Here is a 16,537-nt window from a genome sequence, read left to right as displayed (position 1 = left end):
CAAGGTGTAATATTCGTAAATGAATACTCCCTGGACATTCCTATTTTATTCCAATGTTAGATAATTTGGGGTCAAATCACTGTAGAGTACTACAGAATTGTACAACTTTACCTACTCCAAAACGCCTTTTTGATAGGCCCCTATGTACCTATTATTGACCTTTGAGTCCCTGAAGTCAATGTTAAAGGTTTTGTCTTCTGCAAAGGGACTCATTTATTATTAATTTACTTCTTCAGGATGTTTGTATGTATTGTATCTTGTATATCTCATAACTAGCTGGAAAGCAAAGTAGAAGCACTGTACCAGGAGACAGGCAAAGCTGACTTTATTTTGTATAGGCATGAGATCATAACATTCTTGTTTCTTTTTTCCACAGGAAGAAGGCATAATAAAGGAGATTGATATCAGCCACCATGTAAAGGAAGGGTTTGAGAAAGCAGATCCTTCACAGTTTGAGTTGTTGAAGGTTTTAGGACAAGGCTCTTATGGGAAGGTAAGTAAAGTTCTTCAATACTCTATGCTCCTAATACCATCAAATTTATCTGCAGTATCGCATATTTTACCTTTTATGTGGAGAGTGGGTGTCACCAATACTTTATCCTCCTACTACCTCCAAAGTTATTTGCATTCTCGCATACTTTTTCCGTATGTGGTAAGTAGGTGTCATCAAGTAATTCATCCAGGCATTATGTTGTGTCACGGAAGCCCCCAAATCAGTTCTCACTCTCTACCACAAGTGTCATTTTGAGTAGCTGAGGATTCAAATTGTCTGTTCTTCTGTATAAAAATCCCACTACCTGTGATGTCAGCCCGTGGCAGCAGACCTACAAAGTCACTCTTCCGCCACCCATATGATTTTTGTGAAATGACACGGCTGTACAGTTTAGAATTGCATGCCTTAGTTGAATCAACATCACACTGATATCATTGTGATATTAGGAAGTAATTGAACAGTAGGGAATTTTGCCTCACAGAGTGTTCCCCACAGTACAATGCAGATGGTGCAGCAGTGTAGTTTAAAATGAGTCAAAGTAATGTAACATACAGAGTAAAATCAATACCCAGTTTAATTTACTGCATTATATGTGAATGGAGAGATAGTCACAGTTACTAGAACTAGGCACTGTGCTCAAATGGTTTGCCTCCTTCCTCTCTGATAGATCCCAAATGATCAAAATAGCGAACAGTCTTTCAACTCCTTTAGCGGTCAGTCAAGGTGTTCCTCAAGGCTCCATACTTGCACCCACACTGTTCAATCTCTATTTAGAACCATTGGGAAATCTCCTGAGTAAATCCGGGATCCAATATCATCTATGTGCGGATGACACTCAGATCTACCTGAAGGTGGCCTCCACTCACGATCTCTCCTTCCTTAGCTCTACTCTCGACTCCATCCAAAACTGGATGTTAACTCATCAACTGATCCTGAATCCCTCCAAAACAGAATTCCTCCTCCTCTCCTCCTCACTTTCTCATCTCCCAGTGCAATCATGGATGGATCAGATCAATCTAATGAATAATAAGCCTATCATTGTCGAGAGCGCAAAATCCCTTGGTGTCATTCTTGACAAAAAACTCAATCTACTCTCCCACATCGACTCCATTGCAAAGTCTGCTCGACACCAACTGCGCCTTCTTTGGGGAATTCGTCGCTTCTTCCCGGAGCACGACCTTAAAACCCTGGTCCAATCGCTGGTTCTCTCCAGATTGGACTACTGCAACTCTCTTCTTACTGGCCTTCCCAAATCCCACCTTTCCCCCCTGAAGTCTATTTTCCATTCAGCAGCTCGTTTCATATATGGGGCCAAAAGAAGCGACCACATCACACCCATTTTATCCACCCTCCGTTGGCTTCCCATAGAGGCAAGATCTATCTACAAAACTGCATGTATCACTCACAAAGCCTTGCACTCCTCCTCCCCTCGCTACCTGGTGAATAAACTGAAACTCTCTGGGGGCTCCAGACCATCACGTAATGCAGAAAAGTTATTGCTCGAACCTCCCATTTTCAAGAAGGAAAGATCGATGGCCCAATCCTTCTCAGGCAACGCAGTGAGAATCTGGAACTCACTTCCGCCTCAGCTTCGGACCACCACCTCTTCCCAGGCCTTCAAAACTGACCTCAAAGCTCTCCTCCTTCAAAGACACTTCCAAATTTAATTCAAGCCCTCTGTTTTCTGAAGGAAGTCCTTTCATTATAGGAAAATCTGTTCCCCATGCCTATAGAAGTGCCTTCCCTGGGTGTTTTTTGTGTTCTGAGTGTCTGCCATTTAGTGCAGTATTATACCTCTACCTGTATTTTGTACTCTTCTGTAACATGTACACGGCACCTTTCCTTCTACAACGTATCATTTGCTACCTCTTATATCTTGTTTGCTTTTGATACATGCACAACGGCCACCACTGCCTCATGTAACGTAACTATTGTTTTAGTGTTTTGAGTATCTACCATTTATTGCAATTTTTTTACCTCTACTCGTACTTTATTTGCTCTTGTATCCTGCACACGTCACTTTTTCCTTTCGTAACGTATCGTTTGCTACCTCGTGTATTTTTTGCTCCTGATACTTGCACAATTATCACTATTGCCTCATGTAATGTAACGTTTGTTTTGTAACAGGCTCACTTGTAATTCTTCTCCTCTTGTATCTTTACTTTGCCTATTGTGAAGCGCTCTGACACCTTCGGGTAAAGTCCGCGCTATATAAAAACGCATTAAATAAATAAATAAATAAATAAATACTGCTACGGCAGACAAACTTTTTGCTGACGTTACTGAGTAGCTGTGTATTATGGTCAGGGGTCCAGAATCATGTGGGAATGGAAATTAACTTGCAAGTTTGACTAACTTATGAGGCAAGAAAAGGTAAATTATGTGACATATTGTGGTACATTCTGTTGCAGTATTATTTCACTAGTTTGTCATTTGAACACACTTTATTACAGCCTGAGCAAACATTTTACCTCTAATGTACCAGTTTAAGAACTGAATTTCGACAAATTAAAGGCAGAAAGCTAAACTTTACAAATGTCTGCCACTAGGCAGTACTAAATATGGCACTGTTCTGCAAATGTTTGATCCACTGGAGCTAAAAACAACCTATATTTTCTTTGTGCGATAATGAGTTAGAGAAAGAGTACTTCCATCTGAGTAACCAGCACATTTAGGATATATGTTGATATTGTTAGCCTATTTGCAACACACACTCAAATGTCTTCCCATATGCCTTGTAGGTTTTTCCAACATCTCCACTGTACACATAGTTTAGAAGATTCGATTGCATGCCGTCTCAAACTTCGTGCATTAAGAATCCCTGGCGGAAATAGCACTGTATGTTGCTTTTAGCACTTTTTTTAAACAAAATTCTAAATGAAGTGTTTCTCTACCATTCTACTGGTGAAATACAGCTAGTTTATCAGTTTTTTAGATCTGGAGTTCATTCATACATGAAACAAGCATTGACAAAGCCAGTAGGTTTTACCAGTAATAACTACTGGCCTTGCAAATCGTTTTAGCCATGTTACGCAGTATTCCCGATGCTGTGCAGCATGTCTACAAAAAGAAAAAAGTAAATTTTATAAGCAGCATGTATGCGCCTACAAAAACTGATGCAAGTGTTTTTCTTTTGATTACCAATCCAAGTTAGATCAGTGGAAAAAAGTGTTATTTATAGGTGGGGAAAGCAATGCGAGTGAGGGAAAGCAGCAAGGAAAGTGTGTCATTGAAATCATGGAGGCTGGGTGTGGAAACAACAGGCGGGCTGGGAAAAAGAACATGGAACTGGACAGAAACAACATGGTGGGCGTGGGTGGGCGGAAGCGACACAAATGCCTCAGTGGAGGAAGAAATACGGGTTGGGGGAGCAACAAAGAGGAGGTGGCATAGGGATCACAGAGGATGGTATAGGGAAGCAATAGGGGGGCTGAGGGAAGCAACACAAAGCCGGGCAGAAGCAACATGAGGGCATTGGTGGGTGGAATCAATATAGAGGGTCCCCGAATGGATGTAAATGGAAAGAGAGGATCGTGCAGTGGGGAAGTAAACAGACGAGAGAGCACAAAATGAAACGGGCATAAGCACACAAGTGAGAAAGCAATGTGGGAGAAAAGCAAATGTGGGTAAGCGTATAACAAAGAGGGATCTGGAGAAGGACATTGGCAAAGAAACAGTAAAAAGAGCACTATGGAGGGGGAAGCACATGAGTAAGACAGCTGGAAAGCGCATGTACTCTCTGGAGTGTTTAAACAAATAGTAAACGTCAGTGCCTGAAAAGTGAGTAACTCGGCTGATGACACTCTGGGCCCATATTCTTATTTTTCTTCTTCTGCTGGACCTTTCAAGGATGTTTGGGAGGTAAAGTAGAGGTAAAATTCAACCTTTTAATTTCATTGACAGTGTAACCTAATTGGTCACACATTAAACTCCAGGAGGCAGCAGATACGGTTAAAAAATGTAATACAAAATAAGAGCCAAACTGATATAAAGGAATCTCAAAAACATGCTATATAAGTACAAAATCACCAAAGGTGAAGTCAAGCTTTGAATGAAGTTAAATTGTAGAAGCATAAGGCATACAAGAATTTCAGTTGAAGCAATACAAGAGATAAGAAATAGAATCTGATGATCTGTCTATATGTTGCGGTGTTCTTGCCTGATCATTTGAGAACCTAAGTCAATCTAAGTACCCTAAACTAAACTAAAGATAAATTCTGATTAAGTCTCAGCAAAACAGAAAGCTGAGTAGTAGTTCTGATAGAAACGTGTTGAACAGCATAAAGCCACATAAATGAATAAAGAGTAGAGAGGTCTCTAATCCTACAAGTCGCAAGGGAAACTGCCCTTGTCAAACTAGGGGAATACAAATTGTAGGAAAGTACCCTCTTTCTTGGCATGGTTACCCCCTTTTTCTGCCTGATATCAGTGTGCTTGACTGTGTTCACTGGGATCATGCTAACCAGGACCCCAGTGATTATGCGCTCTCTCCCAAAACTCTGTATTTCATCCACAATTGGCATACTGGTGCCTCATTATAAGTCCCTAGTATGTGGTACCTAGGTACCCACGGCATTGGCGTTCCACCGGATCCCTATGGGCTGCAGCATATATTTTGCTACCCATAGGGAGCCCATGCAAAGGCTTCTGCAGGACTGCCATTGCAGCCTGCGTCAAAAGGTGCAAGCACCCTTTCACTGCCATTTTTCACTACACCAGGTCACTTATAAGTCACCCCTATGGTAGGCCTTCTAGCCCAGAGGACAGAGTGCAAAGTACCTGTGTGTGCATGCACTCCTGCACTAGCAGAGGTGCCCTCATGGACTCCATGCCCAATTTCCCAGACTTTCTGAGTGCGGGGAGGCCATTTTGCGTGTGTACTGGACAAAGGTCACTACCTATGTCCAGCTACATAATTGTAACTCCGAGCATAGGCATGTTTGGTATCAAACATGTTGGAAGCATACCCCAAGGCTTTTGCAAGCATTGGTTGTATGGTTCCATGCACTCTGGGGGCTCCTTATAAGACCCCAATTATCGCTATTACGGCCTTCTGAGGGTTTCCAGGCAGCCCAAGCTGCTGTCACCCCCCAGAGTGGTTTCTGCCCTCCTGTTCCTTGAGAATCTCGATCCCAGGAAAGCAGAACAAAGGATTTCCTTTCGAGAGGGGTGTTACACCCTCTCCCTTTGGAAATAGGTGTTACAGGCTCAGGAGATGTAACCAAAGCCACTAGAAATGCTTTGAAGGGCACATTTGGTGCCCTCCTTGCATAAACGAGTCTACACCGGTTGAGGGACACCCCAGTCCCTGCTCTGGCTCGAAACTGGTAAGAGGAAAGAGGATTGACCACTCCTCTGTCCAACACCAACCCAGGGGTGGTGCTCTGAACTCCTCCTGAGGGTCCCTGGTTTTTGCCATCTTGGACTCAAGGTCGGCAGGGAACTCCTGGAGCATCTGAGTGGCCAGTGCCAGTGACGTCACAGCTCCCTTCTGCTAGGTGGTTACCCAGGTGGGTGACCAATCCCCCTTTCAGGGCTATTTAGGGTCTCTCCTTTGGGTGGTTCCTCAGATTTGGATTGCAATAATTCAGTAGGAATCCTCTGCACCCTCCACTTTGACTTCTGACTGAAGAAACTGCATCTGGACTCTTCAGGGCTCTACAAGCTGCAACAAAGAAGCAAGACGCCTTCTGCAACATTGTATCTCTAACTCCTTCCAGCAACTTTAACATTTCCCTGGTCGTACATCCTCTGAGGACAGTTCGTCTTCAGCCTGCATCAGAAGAAAGAAGGAATCGCCGTTGGAGGGAAGGAGTCACTCTCCTGCTTCTTAAGGCACCAACTGGATGACGACCAGCTGCGTGGATTGCCTCTCCTGCTGAGCTGTGTGGATCCTGCATCATGGGTTGTGGACTGCAGTGGTCACAACGGTCCTCTCTTTCAACTGTCCATCTTTGGTGGTGGTAAGACCTTGCCTCCATGTAAGACAGTACCCCTGTGTACTGCATCTTTTGCAACTGCCAAGGCTTGTTGGCATTCTTACGCCAAGATCTTCATGCATCTTGAAGCTCAAGCCCCCAGCACTCTATCCTGTGACACATAGCCCTCTGAGTGGTTCTCCGGCAGTGTGGGAGCCTTTGTCATTGTGCTGCATGGGCCTCTTCTGCAACTTTGCTGTCCCCGTCCTGTGGGACTCCTGTGTGTGCTGCCTGATCTTCAGTGGGCTCTCTGTGTCGCTGAGGGCCTCCTCTGACTTCCCCTCCTGGGTAGAGTCCACCCGGTCCTTCCTGGTCCCTGGCATCACCATTTTTGGCTTGTTGGCAGACTCTGACAATGCAAACCAGACTGCAATCTTCCATCCGGCGTGGAACATCACTTGCACCCTGCAGGAACCCAACTTCATCTTCTTGGGTGCAGTGCTGACTTTTCTTCTTCATTGGTGGTTCACCTTTGGCACCTTCACCTGGGTTGGTAGGGGCTCCTGTCCTTCCTGGACTCTTCTGTGCTTCTTGGACTTAGTCCCCTTTTTCCACAGGTCTTCTTGTCCAGGAATCCACTGTTAGTGTCTTGCAGTCTCTTCAGGGTTTTGAGGTATTCTTCTTTGCTTCTCTGTGTTTGTCCTGGGAAACTTGCTGTGGTTTGCTCCTGTTTTCCTGGTCACTGGGGTGGGTTGTGGTACTTACCTTTGGGCTTTTCTAGTACTCCTAGCTCCCCTCTGCACACTACACTCGCCTAGGTGGGGGACTAACGTTCGCATTGCACTGTTTTCTAACTGTTTTTATGCCTATGTTTGCATACTAGTGTATATAATTTGTGTATTACTTACCTCCTAAGGGAGTATTGTCTCTATGGTATTTTTGGTATTTGTGTCTCCAAAATAAAGTACCTTTATTTTTGTAACACTGAGTGACTACAGTGGTATTGCTTGAGCTTTGCATGTCCCCTAGATAAGCCTTGGCTGCTCATCCAGAGCTACATTTAGAGAGCCGGGCTTCTAGTCACTGCCTACACTACACTACTAAGGGATAACTGGACCTGGTATAAGGTGTAAGTACCTTAAGTCCCTACCACACACCAGGCCAGCCTCTACACCTACAAAACCTTTGAGAAAGCAATGTCATCCATGCCAGTAGATTTTCACTTTCCTTGCCCAGTTGAACTTGCCAAGTCCCCTCAAGTTCTCATTCCATGAATTGAGCAGCAGGATGACTTTGAACATTTCTTGGTGTCTGATACACAAACAGGAGTCTTTTCTTCTTAGTTTGTTAGCACGCCTTGGCTTTGCCAAAGTATCCTCCCATACCACACTATCTTCCACACAAAATATGCCTTTCATTAACTGTAGATTCGCACAAATGCACCTACTAGGAAATAATATTGAAACGCAAGCAAATCTCAATGTTGAAGGTTAAACACAAGAAACTGTGGCACATATTTAACAAAAATGTAGCAGAACTACGCTAGCGCAGTTGTGCTTCAAAAATATTACTAGGAGCTAACACCATTCCTTAGCGCCATATTTATAAAATGAAGCACAATGGCGTTAACCTCTGCTACATGCCATAAGTAAAAATTACGCTAATGCTGCAAAAGTGGCCTTAGAACGTTTTGTGGCATTTTTTTTAATGCAAAATGTGTTGGCGCTATATTTAGCAGCATTATCGTAAAAAAAACACGCAAAAGCAGGGAAAAAAATGAGTGACAAGATGGAGAATGCAGGCCAGGAGAGACCCCAGAGAGACCCCAGTCGCCTGGTACCGTCCAAAAGGGACCAGCAAAGTCCCTGGAGAAGGAGAAGAGGAAGCAGAGGTGTCGCTTTAGTGAGGCGGAGAATGACATCTTGATCAAAGAGGTGAAGGAGCACCAACACCAGCTCTTCGTCACCTTCAAATTGCCTATTAGGTAACAGAGAGGCTATATGGCAGGCAATAGTAGATAAAGTGAACAGCATGGTGGAGATGAAGAGGATTGTCACTGATTGTAAGAAGCGTGGGCATGAATGCAAGAGCAGAACTAAGGAGAAACTGTCCAGGAACTGGAAGGCAGCACTGCTGACTGGCGGTGGAAGTCCTACACCGCAGGAGGACCGGAATGAGCTGGAGGAGATGGTGGCAGTGGTCATCCCAGAGGTGCTAGTCACTGGAATTGCAGGACAGCGCAGACTACCAAGAACTACCAAAAATGCATGGTAAGTTGCAAGTGGGGACAATCTGGAATTTCACGAACGGCAGAAGGGGGAGGCACATAGGACACACTGAATGCGTGCAAAAGGGTTGCAACGAGACACATAGGGCCAGAATCAAAAGGCCCCATCACCACCTGAGCCTCACTTTTAGTGACCCTCTGGTGGCGCTATGCACTCTGACATATGCACAACGTGGTATTAAGCCACTTACTGTGGCTTAACAACACCTTGTAAAAATGGCCCTACACATGCAGCACTGTGCCTGGAAGGGGTGAGCAACCAGTGTGGCTGTGCCACAACAACACCCATTGCATATTGTTGTTGTCCCAGATCCAAGACAGCATGTTAACCTGAGACTGTGGCTAAAGTCAACACCACCCGGGGGTGGAGTTAGGCTGGCTCAACAAGGCGAAATGCTTTCCTTCCTCCTTGTGTCATTGCCCTTCTTATGTGTGCTGCATCCTGCTTCACACATAGAAATGCCACCTTGCCATAATAGATTGTTTATTTGCAGAAGGGACACCTTACTGCATATAAACAATCTATCCTCTCAACGCAAACACCCTTGCACTATGGTGCAAGGATGTCTGCGTTGGTGCAGGGAGCTTAAATCTGCACAGGGGTAGGGGGAATCACAGGGGTGTGCTGTATTTTTGTAAATACGGCGCATCCCTGCATTTGAAAAGTGGCGCAGCACTGTGCAGCCATTTTTGCTGCTACATCGAGCTGCACCACTTCAGAAAACATCAGGGCCTCAGTGCCTCAGTGTGCAACATGTGGTATGCAGTTCTCAAAGGGTTGCCCAACAACCTCCATGCACCCTTTGGGAATGGGCACAAGAGTGAACATATACAACATATAGGGCACATCTGTAATCATCATTTGTGCTGCTGTACAAGTAGTTTCAATTTCACCATGTAACAGGTTTGTCTGTGTTGTGTGAATGGTTGGTGCTGTGCTTAAAGGGACACCTTCATACATAAGAACAGGCACAAGTGGCATCAATGTTGCACTACAGGCACAAGTTTGGATTGCAACAGTAACATCATGCAAATAGTTGCCAATGTGGATCCAAGCTGCCCATTCCCCTCGTGCCACATTAACAAAGTCTCAAAATGCATGCATTGATCCACATTGTACATCCTTACAACAACATATGCCTGTGGCAGATATGATGTATGCAAGGAAATGTCCCTAATGTAGGGAGGGATGAACTAATTGGGGTGACAATCCATTAAGGTTGCTCTGTGCCATCCAATTAGCACATGTGTAGGGCCTGCTAAAGGCAGACGACAAAGTTACACAAGCATTATAAGCAATGGACCTCCCTGTGCTTTACTGCACTAGTGCCATCATTCATGGTACCAATGCAGTAAAGCACCAAAATAGTGAAAACACTCATTACACTGCTGTGGGAATGTATACCATGGTGATTAGGAACGTAATTGACATGCTACCATGGTGTCAAAGGCTGGGGAAAGGGGTTGGCAAAGAATCTGGTGGTGTGGTATCAATGCACAAAATACCTTGAAAGGTTGCCTCATGTGTGATGCACAATGAAACACATAATTAACAACTACAACCTGGGTTTTTTAACATGTCACTGAGCCACCAGTTGCAAGTAAATGATGAGCCATATCAACAGCCACTACAGTCAAGGATTGACATTTCACTATCCCATTGCAGAGAAAGATCCCTTACCTCCTGCTGACCTGCTGGTCCTGTATTTTACAGATGACATAGATTTCCAGCTGCCGACCATCAATGAAGAGACTCTCAAGGATGTCCTAGGTTTCCTACAGACACCACCTCCAGTCGCAGGGAGGACACACAGCGTTGCGGGGTTTCCCCATGAACCACCCAACTACCAACACATAGCACCAACAAGTCCTGCCACAGCCATGGACTCTGAGGACCCAGGCATCACCTTTCATAGGACAATGATAGGAGTCCAGCGGGAGCTGTCACAGCAGGTGTGAGTGGGGATGGAGTCCATGGCAGGCAGCCTAGAGGGAGTGCAGAGGTTCCTCAGTCTAAATAAGGATAATTCAGCTGCTGCTACGTGGACTCTAGCAGCCCCTGGCCGACATAGCTTCTGTTATGAGGCAGAGGCTTCAAAAATTGCCCTCCCAAAGTGGCAGCAGCATGATAGATAACAGGCTGGGGGCAACAGAAAATGCCCTGGAGTCCATGCAGCAGGAAGTGGCCTCCCTCAGGGGAAACATGGCTGCCTACCACTGTTGTGTAGCTGTGATGGTGAGAAATCAGCAGTTCCTCCTTGCTGCAGTGATGCCTTTTGTGTTCCCACAAATGGCAGCTGCCAGGACCTTTGACTTCACATATTTATCCCCTGATTTATGTGTGAGTCCCTCAACTTCAACAATAGCACCATCCATGGCACAGGAGGCACCACACACATCAGAGGATGAAGATGTGAAAGGAACAACATTTGCACTTAAAACCAACTGGTAGCACCAGTCTGTGCCACATGGACAGTATCTCCTTAGTTCTGTGCTTAAAATCATGCCAGTGTTGTGGCAGCTGGCAATGAGCCCTATTCACTCAACCACTGTTGACTTATCTGCTATAGACTGTCAACTCATTTTCTACCTTTTGTCAATTTGGACACCGCCGGACTAATGCATACTTCTCCTACTCATGTTCCATGACATGTCCCTCACCCTTGGACTCTGAATGGACATCAAATGGCTCAGGATCTCTCATGGGGTCTGTGAACTGGACATTGTACTGCACTGGAAAATACACTTGCACATGTAAATAAATCTCCATATTTACATGTATCATGCCATCTTTTACTGTAATCCATCAACTCATCTAAATGAATGCATTGTGTGAAGCTATTTAAATGTGAACAGAACCTAATTACGGATGTGGCTTACTGTCAGACACAAAGCCACACACCAAGACTCTAACATGAAAAAGTTCACTGATAGTGTTGTGGGCTACAACCAACTTACAGAGCCTTAAAAACATGTATTGAACAGATATCCATGCAAGTTGACATATGGCATGTATGGGTCAGAACTCAAGTGTCTGGAATTTCCCCTGATGATAGCACGCGTACAACAAATATATGTGGCACAGAGGAGGCAAAATTGATCAGTGACGGGCAGCTGACAGTGTGCCAGGATACATACCCCAAATAAGGTGAAGTAATATGTGCTATACTTTACAAGATAATTTGTGACAAACCTCAGCGATGACAGTTGATGTTCCATTCTTACCGGTCAAAGACTTTGTATACATACACAATGTTATTGTCGGGAACTGGGGATGACAAATGTTTTTGAGTAGCTGATGCCATATTTCAGCCAATCAGACAGCTCCTTGGTCATAGGGGATACACATAGTCATACATGTATATCAATACAGAAAGCATACCCTAGGGCATTCCTCTAACTTGGCCAGTGCACACATGAGAACACCCAGACACTCAATCATCATGGATTTATTGGCACTTAAAAACAACACCTTATAAAAAAGCTAAACTAGAAACTATCCTACACTAAGCTAACCTATACTAATTTATCGAAACTTATCCTAAAACTATCTATCCTAATCAAAACGTATACATTTAACACAACACACTAAACTTTGTCCCCCACCTCCTCTTAAGAGACAAGAAACAAGTAGGACAACATTAACTAAAGCTACACAGATACTAACTTAACCTATATCCTTAACAAATATATTTGTTTTGTAATTTTGTATGGATTTTTTAATCTATATTTTTTAACATAGAGCCCTATATACAACCCAAAACAAAAAAAGGTACTAAATCCTGCTCCCAACTATACTTACTCTATCCTACAACTAACCTAATCAATGTTACCTAACCTATTACTACCCACCTAAAACCCACTAAAATGAAATACAAGGTACAACCGGAGAAGGGAAGGAACTGGGATGCTGTGCATATACAGGATTACAGCTTCTTTTTACAGTATTTTAAGAGTTTTAAATTGTAAGCATTGTCTTGTTCCAATTGACTTAACCTGGCCATAATAGCTGCCATGTCTCCCCTCATGTCGGCCTCAAAGCTGGAGGATGTGGCTGCTGCATGGCTGTTGCGGTGTTTGTGTTGCCATAGGTGCTGTGGATGTGGAGAGGGTTGGACAGGCTGAGGCACACCTGACCCTTGATGTGCTCTGCACTGTTGTGGCCTGTTTAAGACATCCCCCTTGTGGGAAGGCAAGCCAAGCCCTGATGACTTCTCCCGCCAATATCTCCTAGGCATCTTCCTGTACCCTGCTTGTACCTCCATGATGTGGCAGAGACGCTCTGTCCTCTTATCAAAAGCACGCTTCTGTGCTGGGGTCATAGTGACAGCTAAAACATGATGAGAACATGGTATCAAATACTGCATTGGCTAGAGGTAAACATACATGCAGTGTACACAGCATCACCAGATGACACAGCCTGTCTACCAGAGACTCCACAACAATGTCAATTACCAAATCAAGATTGAACTTCCTACCAGCCATCTACAGTATCATGTTCATGTCACAGGGTTAACAGCTATCCATTGTTGACCATTAGGGCCCAAAGGTAAGTGGACTAGTGACTCCTTGTGCCACATTTGCACCATCATATACTTGTGAGAATCAAGTGGCCCAACAACTCCCAATGCATGCATTACACCACTTTTGCACCCCTTGCACTACATTAAGCCTTGGCCAGGCATGATGGATGCAAGGTGGGGTTCACGCATTAGGTGGTGGGTAGGAAAAATGGCACCAGGAATTCTAAGACATTCCAATTCGTCATTTATGTTTCCTTCAGTTAACACCTGCTCAGAGGAGGCATTACAAGGGGGCAGACCATTGCTTACAATGGGCCCCTATGTACAGTTAAGGGTTAGTGCCCACATCGTTTGCCCTAAGCTTGAACAGTACCTCTATATTGTCTACAGATTTTGTACCTATGGCCCCCTACCCTGTGGTATGGTGTGCAAATCTTCTTATGCGGGGCACACATGGTGGCCGCAGGGCTGCCCTAAGGGGCACAGGAAGAGTGGCGCTGCACTGGGTGCAGCACGTTTTCCTTCTTATTGAACCATATGTGCACATGCATGTTTTACATCTCCTAAGTACCAGGTATGCACTCAGCATCCACATTCTATAAACACGTGATGTGACCAAGCTCACTCACAATTATCGTGATGGGAAAATCATGTTGGTTAATCTGCACACATTTTGTGTGCTGCAATCCATAGACATATCCCACATCCATCTGAAGCAGAGTTGAAATCTCATTGTGTACTCAACTGACTGTTGCCCAGCACAATAAGGCTCCTTGCATGGCCACTGCTTCACTTAAATTCTGAAGAGTAGTGAAGCACTGGTGGTGCAAGTGTCTCCTTGTTAAGCCCACTAGAGACCTCAACACATGTACATCATTTGTGCCATGCCCTGAGTAAATTAAAGCAAGGTGTGGCACACAGTACTGTAAAATGTGCTGTGACAAATATGTTAGCAACAGGCATGCTAATCAGATGAACAGTACCTCCGACACATATCTTGACTGACATCACTGTATGCGCCGGCATGTTTCCCTTTCCTAACACCCACAATTCCATAGCAGCACAAGTTGGCCCTTGTGCAACAATCAACTTAATCTACATCCTCAACATTGCATCAGACATGATGTCAATACCCTAATTCAGATGATGTTATCTTATTGGTCACACATGCCATTTTAACATTACTTTGCACAAATCATCCCCTCTCACACAAAACCCTAAAATGACACGTGAGACACAAGGTGGTACTTAGTGGCTGCATCTGGGTTTTCAAACTGGGACACCTCTCCAATTATGGAGGCCCACCTGCAAGACATGACAGGTACACATATCTTTGTGATTTTTTTATATTTATGAGCATGGACAACTGTTACACATTCATTTTGTTAAGCTGAGTAAGCTAGTCAACTTTGTGTTAGGGATGAACAACTGACAACCAGTACATTTCTATCTGTAAGATAAAGGGCTAGATTAAAGAGGCCCCGGCACCACAAGAGCATCACTTTCAATGACGCTCCTGTGGTGCTCTTCCCTCACCATATGTACAAGGAGCTGTGATGCCACTTTTTGTAGCGTAACGCCTCCATGTACATATGGGGTAGCATGACATAGTATTCTGCATCAGAGGGGCATGCAATGGTTGTTGCAGTGGCTGTTCCTTTGTAACACCCATAGCTTTTGATGCTGCCCCATTTATTCAAGACATCGTACTTACTGCCAGCGTCAAAAGAGTAACAACAGCCCAAGTGTGGTGTTAGCATGGCAAAGAGTTGAGGAATGCTTTAATACCTCCTTGTTTCTTGCTTCTAATATGTGTGTGCCATTTGAAGGTGCACACAGTAGAGATGAAATGCTATGGATGTTTTCCTATGTGCAAGGAGGCGTCCCTTCCTGCACATTTACATATTAACATAACGGATGTTTTGGTACTACTATGTGGCCTGCATTTTGCAGCACACATAGCAGTGTCATATCACCATTGTAGACTGTTTATGTGAAGGAAAGGATACCTACCTGCACATAGATACTCCCCTCAACACAGACACACTTGCACTGTGGTCCGTGTATGCCTGCGTTGGTGCTGGCAGTTATGTGCTGGTGCAGGTGCAGACGCAGGCCTGCCCCATACTCTAGGAGATACAGAACAGACCTGTGTTTATAATCCAGCGCAGCGCAGTGCTGCTGATGAAGCACAGCACTGCACCTGTTTCTCACATATGTGGGTCATAGTTTTCAAAGAAGAGCATGTACAGATTTGGGTGGTAGACATATGTACATGTTTCAGATATATATAAATATATATATATATATATATATATATATATATATATATATATATGTATATATGATAGTTTTAGGTGGACAGGATACTGGCCATTGGCTAAAGCTTTTACTCTTGTAGTTGATCTAGATGAAGAAGCAGACAACCACTCAGATGCTTGCCTATTTTCAATAACATAGCACCAACACATACCTCCATCATGTGCGTGACATATGTAACATATGGCACACCATGGTGGATGTCAGGACACTGATGTTGGGAACCCTGTCAGTATGGTTGCACTTGGCATGGTTAGCACCATACATGAATATGCTACACGTGCAAAGTGGAAATTGACTTCTTGATAACAAAAGAACAGTCAGGTAATCAACCAGCCTTAGGCAGAAATATAAGTTGACTCCAATAAAGGAACAGTGTTACCAAGTTGATGTTAAGGCTATATTCTTTGGGTGCCACCTGCGAGAAGAATACACCTTGCATTCCTCAGGCCTGGTTCTGCCGTCATGTGGCATCAGCCTTTCACAGTGCCACAATGCTAGTACTTGTCAAAAATTGACATATGATTAGGTAGTAGTTGCCTCCATTAGATACAGAGATAGCATCATGAGGTAATCACTCCTGCTTACATTTGTGTAACTGTCATTTCACTCTCTCCGCACAAATACACCTGTGACTGACAATACTCCAGCTTCATGTTTTCCATCACTTTAACACTACTCACCCCATTTACACAGTTGTAATGGCTATGATGAACATTAATTTTGTGCATGGGAAACATGTACCCTTGCACCATTGCACATGTGTGTTTGATTTTTGACACTTTATGGTGTATATCTGATACACATGGTACACAAATAGGAATGTGCAATTTGTCTGCAACTGGTGAATTTCTAAGCTCTCTTAAATGCTGTTTGCTTTAGACACTAAACTTCCTGTCCTGACCATTGACAACGCATACTGCAGTCAACCTTTTGTCCCCCTGTCATGCACATGCAAATGAGGATGTTGGAATGCAAAAGGGGTACTTACCAACTG

At 44.1% G+C, this 16,537-nt stretch overlaps 1 protein-coding gene across 1 annotated transcript in view; it reads left to right on the top strand.

Moving 5' to 3' along the window:
* Positions 1–16,537, top strand: part of RPS6KA2 (ribosomal protein S6 kinase A2) — a 1,517,835-nt gene that overhangs the window by 365,439 nt on the left and 1,135,859 nt on the right. The window contains exon 2 of the mRNA XM_069234488.1: positions 377–493. Within this exon, the coding sequence (XP_069090589.1) occupies positions 377–493 (117 nt within the window). The remainder of the gene's footprint in view (positions 1–376; positions 494–16,537) is intronic.

Source organism: Pleurodeles waltl, chromosome 5, assembly GCF_031143425.1.
Source record: "Pleurodeles waltl isolate 20211129_DDA chromosome 5, aPleWal1.hap1.20221129, whole genome shotgun sequence".
Lineage (NCBI taxonomy): Eukaryota > Metazoa > Chordata > Amphibia > Caudata > Salamandridae > Pleurodeles > Pleurodeles waltl.
This window is presented reverse-complemented; position numbering and strand designations above follow the sequence as displayed.